We start from the raw sequence: 9,290 nt of genomic DNA, 5'->3' as shown, positions 1-9,290 counted from the left end.
AATAATTTGATATCTCGTATCCAGACGAGTAAAAGTATCCGAGTATTACTGGTATAGTAATGTACTATTACCTCTCTAGTAGTCTAGTCGATAAGGGCAAACGTTTACCAAAATCAGTTGCTCAAACAGCACTTAAAATTCTTCTAAAGTTTTTCTAACAAGAAGTGACAAAATATATATTACACACTTGTCACGAAGAAGTCGAGGCTTGCCGAGACTGATAGTGACAAGTGTGTACTCTATTTTATCACATAAGCGAAAACGAGACAACAACATAGAACTGAAGTGTAATCTTTGAATTAAGAGGGCAGACTAGGTGTGAAGTAGGCTATATATTGAAAAATTGGTTTTAAAATTAATGTAGACCATTTAATGAAAATCTGTTCCAGCAATTAGATGAGCAATATGTTTATCTATCTCTAAAAAATGAAAAACGATTTACAATAAGCAACAGTTGGAAGAAAACCGATTTCCAAAAAAATATTGCATAGCCTAACTTTAAGCGACGTTCATATTTTGGAAATCGGTTTTCTTCCAACTGTTGCTTATTGTAAATCGTTTTTCGTTTTTTAGAGATAGATAAACATATTGCTCATCTAATTGCTGGAACAAATTTTCATTAAATGGTCTACATTAATTTTAAAACCAATTTTTCAATTACAGCCTACTTCACACCTAGTCTGCCCTCTTAAACTTCTAGGTAAGTAATTTTGACATCCGAACACCGCGCGTATGTGATAAAAAAATTATGTCTCTTCTTGTTACAATACTTTTAGAAGTATTTTAAGTGCTGTTTGAGCAACTGATTTTGGTAAACGTTTGCCCTTATCGAGTAGACTATAGTGAGGTAATAAACTCTCCCGATCGGACACAAAATATGTCTTTAAGAAATAAACGATTTCCGAGGGGGGCATACATACATGTAACGTTAATTTTCCGGAGGGGACATGCATTAAACTTGTTTTCCGTATCATTTTATCGCCAGCTTAAATGGATAACAATGTCACGTTAAAAATACATAATAATTATCAGCCACAGTATTTATGTCGCATAATAATAATTATTTTTTTTCTCTTTCTATTATTTCAGGCGTTTACAATACCCGCGTATCACAGTGGTATGAATTCTGCAAAGAAAGGCCAAACGAGAAAAACAATTAATATAGCAGCAACTAGCAATCATCCGCTATTATCTTACTACCACCATCATCATCATTACTGCCATCAACGCCAACACATATTGTTCGAAAGCAACCGAAATTTTCAGCTGAATGATTTTCATTCTATTCATTGTTTTTGCGGGTGCACAATCATAAGTCCCCATCATTAAACATTCGAGGCGTCACATATAAATCTACATCTATAAACCACAAAACCACAGTCGTATTCCCTTTTCCTTGAACATTTTTAGGTCACAAATGAATCAATAAAATATGGAGCCCATTAAGAAGCTCATTTGGTTGTGCATCGTCATCCTTATGATTATTAGTAATGTATGTGCCGATACAGACTGGTTGCAAAAGTGTGGTATTTGTCGATGTAAATGGAATTCCGGCAAGAAAACGGCTGAGTGTAGAAATACATCGATGACGGTTGTGCCAACGGAAATGAGCAGCGAATTACAAGTCATCGATTTGTCGTTTAATCAAATACCTGAACTACGTAGGGATGAGTTTAAGGATGCAAATATCGAAAACTTGCATAAAATCTACATGAAGAACTGCACATTGCAGGAAATTAATCGTGATGCTTTGGGGGGACTGCAGGTGTTAATCGAATTGGACTTTTCAAATAACTATATCAAAGTGCTACATCCGGGAACGTTTAGCGGTTTAATTAAACTGAGAACTCTGATTTTAAATAACAATGAACTGGAAGTGTTGGAAGATTATTTGTTTGAAAATCTTTCGTTTTTATACAAAGTGGAACTAAAGGATAATAAGCTCCATCGAATCGGTTTGCAAACGTTTGTGGAATGCCAAAGTTTGATCCAGATATTTTTGGACTCGAATCGTTTGAGCATATTGAAGCAGGAAACGTTCGACAAGATGAGTAAATTGAAAAGTTTATCGCTGAGTGAAAATCCGTGGAATTGTACCTGTGAATTGCAACAATTCCAAAAGTTTGTAATGAAAGGTAATCTATACACACCACCCACCCAATGCAATGAGCCATCACATTTACGTGGAAAATTATGGTCTGACATACCAGCCGATAATTTTGCATGCCGTCCCCGTATAATCCAACCAAAAGCTGGCTCAGCAACTATCGATGCAACCAATGAAAATGTTACACTCACGTGCCGTATTAAAGGCTCACCAAAACCAGATATTGCATGGTTGTATAACAAACGACCGCTTAATAACAATGACCAACGGATTCATATAAAGGATTCCCAAGAGATTAATCGTCGGGATTCATTAGACATATATACGTCCGAATTGATAATTGTCGGTGTACGCTCTCTCGACAAAGGAACATACACTTGCTCGGCGAAAAATAATGGCGGAAAAGATGAAGCAGAAATTATTTTAACTATACCAGCAGTTAATGTCGATGGCGGAGCTGTGGCAACATCCTCATCGAATTTAGTGTTGTTGATATGTTTAATTGTGATCATATTTCTGGCGTTGTTAATTATTGTGGTGCTGGTGTTATTTTGCTACTGTCGTCGAGTTCGAAAGTACACCAAGAACGGTTCAATTAGCGAAAACGGATTAGTATCCAGTAAAATGGATAAGACCCAGAACGATTCAATGTTGGAAGGATCGGTTATTATGGAAATGCAAAAGAGCTTGCTCACCGAAGTGAATCCCGTAGAAAAACCACCCAGGCGAACCGAATTGGACAGTACGGGTGATTTAATTGAAGATGGTCATGACATGAAGAAGACATTGCTCGACGAAACGAATTTTGGTAAGCTCTCCCTCCATTGCTATTGTTTGATATATTCTAATTTCTAAAGTTTAGTTTTGTATTGGTTTGACATCAAAGCAGCTCTTTCGGAAACTCTACTTTTCATCTTTTCATCCCTTCTTCTTCTTCTTCTTCTTTTTCAGCCTGTTTCTATCCACTGCTGGATGTAGGCCTCTCCAACTTCTTTCCATTTCGTACCAACTTCTTGCCATTTGCTGCCAGTTTGTACCTGCAATATTCTTAATTCCGTTTGTCCATCTCTCTGGTGGTCTACCTATAGCTCGTCTTTTATATGGTCGCCAGTTCATGATCTTTTTGGTCCAACGTTCGTCTGTCCTTCTTGCAATATGTCCCGCCCAGCTCCATTTCAGAGATGCTATTCTTTCCATGACATCAACGACCCTGGTTTGTTGTCGAATCCATCGATTCGTCATTCTGTCTCTGAGTGTTATTCCGAGCATACTCCGTTCCATGGCTCTTTGTGTCACTCTCAATTTATCTTCGGATGCTTTTGTTAAAGTTAACGTTTCCGCTCCATAAGTGAGCACTGGAAGGACACAAGTGTCGAAAACTTTGCGTTTCAGACTATTATTCATTTTGCTTTTGAAAATGAGTCTGAGTTTTCCGAACGCTGCCCATGCAAGACCAATCCTACGTCTTATTTCTGCAGTCTGGTTGTCCAGACCTAACTTCAGTTTATGTCCTAGATATACGTAGCTGTCGACTCGTTCAATGACAGTGTCACCAATTTTGATTTCTCTATCGTCCCCGATGTTGGTCATGACTTTTGTTTTCTATAAGTTCATCTTGAGGCCAACTTTGCTTGCCTCTTCACTTAACTGTTGTAGCATAGGCTGAGCCTGACCTAGATTCGCTGCTATCGGTACAATGTCATCAGCGAAGCGGAGATTGCTCAGGTACTCTCCATTATCTTTATTCCCATTTTACTCCAGTTTAACTTCCTAAAAACACTCTGCAGAATCGCCGTGAATAATTTCGGTGAAATGGTGTCACCCTGCGTTACACCTCGGCCGATTCTGAATTGCTCCGTGCTCTTATGAAGTTTTATACATGAAGCAGCATTTTTGTACACATATCGAATTGTGTTGGAGTACCTTGAGGCTACTCTACATTCGTCTAATGCGTCCAATATCGACCATGTTTCCACTGAATCGAAAGCTTTTTCGAAGTCTATGAATAGCAAGAGTATGTCGATGCTGTATTCACGACACTTCTCAATAAGCGTTCTCATCACCTGCAAATGGTCGTTTGTGCTGAAACCAGATCTGAAAGCAGCTTGCTCAACAGGTTGGTAGAAGTCGAACTTGTTAGTGTTCCTCTTCGTAATGATTTTCATAAACAACTTGTAGAGTGTTGACAATAGGCTTATGGGTCGGTAATTTTCCAGCTTTGTTATGTCTCCTTCTTTATGCAGCAATGTAATTACCGCATTTTTCCCAGGCTTCTGGTACTTCTTCCCATTGTTGACATTGATTAAACAATGCCGTGATTGCCTTTAATAATGAGTCTCCACCTAGTTTAATGGCTTCCACTGGAACTCCATCTTCTCCGGGAGACTTTTTGTTTTTCATCTCGGCTACTGCGGCCTTGACTTCATCAACAGTTATGTCGGGCATATCCTCCGATCCCACGTTTCTTATTATTGGTCTATCTTCGGTTTCTTCCGTTGGACTCTGTCATGCTGAAGAAAACAAATTCTCATAAAATTCTGTTGCAATGTTTAATATCGCATTTCGATCCGTTTGGATCGTTCCTGTTTTGTCTCGTAATTTGAAGATTTCTTTTTTGGCGTTTGTCATTTTTCTCCGTAGGACTTTCATATTGCAGTTAGCTTCAATTATGTTTTGAGCCAATTGGACATTATATTTTCTTTCATCTGATCTCCTTGCTTTGTTGATACATGATACTTTTAGACACGTTCCGCTATTCCACCGAATCTCGTCCTCCGTTTTTTACCAACTCTGCTCTGCTTGCGATCAGGTCTAATGTTTCTCTGCTGAGTTTTGATTCTTTCCCTTGGACGGATTTGCATTTGGATTTCATGAAACCCATTATTGTATCGACGATTTTGGTATTCAATTCGTCCAATGTTTTATCCCTAGTTATGTAAAATACTATCATCGTGTATTTCGAGCTATGTAATGGATTTTAGATGCTTTTGAGCTGAAATTCACTTTTCTTTTCATCAGTAGGAAGCCACTTTCGTCTCTACGGAACACAAAAGTATGTAGATTTTGTTACGCTGTATTCACGGCCACTGTCGCAATGTTGCAAAACAAGGTGTATGCGGTTGCTAGAGAGCTGCTTTGGTCAAACACGAACCTTTTTATTTAGCCCTATAGTACAAATGACATTTCAATCAAAGTGTAACGAAAAATTCCTTACATTTCCAGCTAACCACGACGACGAGACACATTCAATTAGTTTATCTGACACGACGCCTCGATCGCGTGCTACATTCATCGACGATGGTTACGGAACAAATTTGCCGCCAGATCTTCTTGCCTTTCCGAGTCGGTTCACACAATCACCGTCTCTTCAAAGTTCAATGTCTAACATTCAAGATGGTCGTACCTACGTTAAGTCACCGGTTGCAAGTCCAATCTACCAGCATCCAAACATCTACACCACCAGCCAAAATGCAGGCTTTCGCACTCTACAACATCCCAAAAACGCTAGAAATATGTCAGTCATAAACCGATCGAACTCGCCGTTTACCCCAGCACCCATAATGTATACACCGGTCGTAATGAAACAGGGCTATGTGACGATACCACGAAAACCGCGAACGCCGAGCTGGACGCCATCGTTAAGTTCAACATTAACCGATTTTCCACCAACATCACCCACATCAACCATGTCCGCGGAACTAGCTGAACCGGTTTACGATAATTTAGGTCTGCGTACAACCGCAAGCGGTGTGGGTAAATCAATGCAGTCGGTGCCATCTGCAGTGGCCGGCAGTAACATGTATTCGATGAAAGATCGACCATTACCTGCAACACCGGCAAATCGTGAAATTGGTGCGATAGACGAATCACATGCATCATCAATGTCTAAAGCGGATGACAACGATGGACTGTACTTTAACCGAGTACCACAAATAGTGAAGGGAGGCGCTGATAAAGCCGTAAAAGTACCTCCAAGACCACCGCCGAAGCCTAAAAAAAAGAAACCGATTAATGGTGGTAATGGCAGCACAAGTCAATTGTTCGAGGATGAATGCGAAGACGGAACAGAGGTGTAGTGATAAACACATTTGGCATCTAAGTAGATTTTTTTTAGCTTTTTCATCAAATATTCTGAAAAATTTTAACCGTAACATTGAGGTAAGGTAAAAATTTGTAGTAATTTTAGGGATTTTTTTTTTATGCTCTTCATAAATAAGGTGAATATTTAGGAGAAAACAATGGATATGTATGTCGGGACCGAGAGGTGAATGTTTATTTTAATCAACAGAAAGTCTAGGCCACAAATAAATTTTCGTTTTTAAAATATTTTTATATTTAATAGTGCCAACTGAATAATTATCTCCTTAATTTTTAAGTTTAATTTAATTATTTTTTTAAACAAAATTATTTACGTAGCTAGAATTTTTATTAGTGAATTATGTACGGTATTACTGTATTAAACGATTTCTAAAACACTTAGAACATTCTGAATGTGAGACGAAAAGAAATCACCTACACATACAGCTCGAACAACAAAACTATAAGTAAAAATGTCAATCTGCCAGTACGCTTGCCTGTTAAATTACTGAGATTATTTCGGCATAATAGTTTAACGAGATAAGAAAACAGGAAATTCCAACAAGGGTTCAGTTTTGTGGCCAGAGGTGTAATTTCCCCTTTTCACCCCAGAGGTGACCACGACGTTTCTCATATGTGCGAGGTGTGATTAACCTATTTTTTCCACGAAACAAATTGTTGCACATTTTTTTTGCAAAACAAAAACAAAGGTCACAGTTCGGAGATAAATAGTTATTTACATAACAGGGGTGTAATAAGGTGTGTAATAAGCCACTTTCGGCCATAGGTAAAAGCATGTAAATGTATGTTTTATCAACTGTCAAAACAAGGGGGGAGAAAATGTCAAAGTGAAGAAAGTTAGGTTAATCACACCGCACATATGATAAAATAATTTTACAATGCAAATGACACGATGGCGAAAAAGTCAACGACGTAGGAGATAAATCAGGGACATAAACGTTTTAATCGAAATTCGTTTGAGTGAAGATCTGAAAGGACTGCAAATATTGCATGGCAATTAACTACAGTGTGTCATCAAGAATGCACAACTCATAGCAACTTGATGATGCATTAGGGCCACCACACTTTAACCAAATTAAAAAAATAAATGAAGACGACAACTACCTACTTTCATCATCTTTAACATACTTATATTCTCGAACTCCGATGACCATCAACGTTATTTTGGAAAAATGTAGTCATAGTCACCATAATAGTACATTTCGTACCTGGTACTAAAAGTCTTTTACGTCTTGCATGAATTGTGAGTGCCTTCAAGTTGAATAGGCCGATTGGCCATACCTGTTTTAGATACCTTCATTGCGTAAAGCAACATTACCCCAACCATTTTCCTTTGAAATTCAAACAGTCTCAATGTCTACATTTGCTTGTTGTTTTGTCTCGGCATTAGCACAATACCATGTTTCACAAGTTGATTTTTGCAGCAATAATCCTAATTTCACACTACAACTAACCCAGTTAACACAAGCCCACTTTTGAAATGTGGTGCTCCCTAATAATGTACATTTTATGTGCGCAAACGTTTGGACATTAAAGTGCGACTTAATGTATATTATAATTTGTATACAACGTTTGATGTGATTTCGTTGTACATCTAAAGTACAAATTACGGATTACATTGTTTGTACTGTGGAATGTGTACACCTTATGTACAAATTAACGAGTGTCAGCTTTGTGCTTCGGTCTATGTATATCTTAGATTGATATTCACACAAGGACCATCTTTTATACAAGTCTCAGTGGCCTAGTTGGTAAAACTAAGAAAACTCATCACAAAAATTATTTTAAAGAATTTAGTTGATTTATCATTGTCCATTTAATATACATTTAGTGTCCATTTAATGTACATTTAGTGTCCATTTAATGTACACTTATTGTACTATTAATGTACTACAAGTTTGGATCAGTTTCAGGATCAGTCACTTCAGTGCCGGACTGGCCCTATGGGCGTTCGGGCGATTCCCGAAGGGCCTTTTGATTTTTGTATGGATAAATGACAACGAATGGCTTTTTGAAAAATTTCTCCATACAACGCCCGAAGGGCTTTTTTGAGCCAGTCTGACACTGAGTCACTTCGTGTGACGAATTTGCACCAAAAAAATATGAAAAAAGTCCCGCTAGTGTGAAAAAAATTGCCATTAAATGTTCGGAAGGTGAATTCGGTGTGATGGGCCCATTTTCCGATGGCATTTCGTAAGACAAATTGTTAACTGGGTAGGACTACAAAAATTAACTCTGTACACCGTGCACTACTATTTTGTGTGTGGCTTCGGCCAGTGACCCAACCCACTCAGAGCAATGAACTAGGTGTCAACGGATGTCGACGTAAAGCACTGAATACATTTTATAGGAAGAAACGGTTCCTGGGAAAAGTCAACATAAAAGAAATGATGACACTCCACTGGAACGTAGTTCATTTTTTTAATAAATGTAATTAGTCGGACTATTGCTAATTTAGGAACGGCTTAGTTTACTTACTAAAAGGCTTTTCTTTACTCAACGAAAATATTTACCTTTCACGAATCACGACCGTTAACTCACATTTCCATGATGTAATTCAACGTAAAAGAGAGAATTATAACTGGTACCTGTACAAACCAACAGCCTCAAGCCTTCTATAATTAAAGGGAAACAAGCTTGCAACAGGAAAAAAAATGAAAAGAAAAAAAAACCAAACGAGAAAAATATAATATGAGAAACCTATTATTTCAGGCGATGCGCTGAGCATCCAGTTAATGACATTAGAAATGGAAATTTCTGAAATTGAAACAAAAAAGTGAGAAAAAACAATAAAAATGGAGAAAACATTTCTTTTACGTAAAATGAAATTGAATTTGCTTAGTGCGGAACTGATGCTAGGGAATTGATTTATTCGATAAAGAAAATGTCAAAGAAATATAACTTTTTTACTTGATATTTTCATCTCTTTTCTTAAGTTTTCTCACGCAAGCAATTTATTGATTTTCATTCTAAATGATAAGAAGTTGGACGACGCTGAATATAAAGTTGTGGCTGCTGTTTTTTTTTTGCTAAATAAAAATGTTAACAACCGACCCGGGTAAAAATGAAACTCTCAAAAGTTTGA

General features: G+C 37.6%; 1 protein-coding gene across 1 annotated transcript; it reads left to right on the top strand.

Moving 5' to 3' along the window:
* Positions 1-1,095: 1,095 nt before the first annotated feature.
* On the top strand, positions 1,096-8,848 carry LOC119070275 (leucine-rich repeat-containing protein 24). Its single transcript, XM_037174536.1, has 2 exons — positions 1,096-2,915; positions 5,330-8,848. Exons 1-2 carry the CDS (start codon positions 1,433-1,435, stop codon positions 6,181-6,183), a joined length of 2,337 nt encoding a protein of 778 aa, XP_037030431.1. The 5' UTR covers positions 1,096-1,432; the 3' UTR covers positions 6,184-8,848.
* The last annotated feature ends 442 nt before the right edge of the window (positions 8,849-9,290 follow it).

This window comes from Bradysia coprophila, assembly GCF_014529535.1.
Source record: "Bradysia coprophila strain Holo2 chromosome X unlocalized genomic scaffold, BU_Bcop_v1 contig_691, whole genome shotgun sequence".
In the NCBI taxonomy this organism is placed as follows: Eukaryota; Metazoa; Arthropoda; class Insecta; order Diptera; family Sciaridae; genus Bradysia; species Bradysia coprophila.
The sequence above is the reverse complement of the archived record's forward strand: the minus strand, read 5'-3'. Positions and strand labels throughout refer to the sequence as shown.

Bases quoted from the DNA above. Each gene is read 5' to 3' on its own strand.
- LOC119070275 (XM_037174536.1), top strand. From the start codon at position 1,433: ATGGAGCCCATTAAGAAGCTCATTTGGTTGTGCATCGTCATCCTTATG. The intron at 2,916-5,329 runs GTAAGCTCTCCC...TTACATTTCCAG, and splicing joins GCTCGACGAAACGAATTTTG to CTAACCACGACGACGAGACA.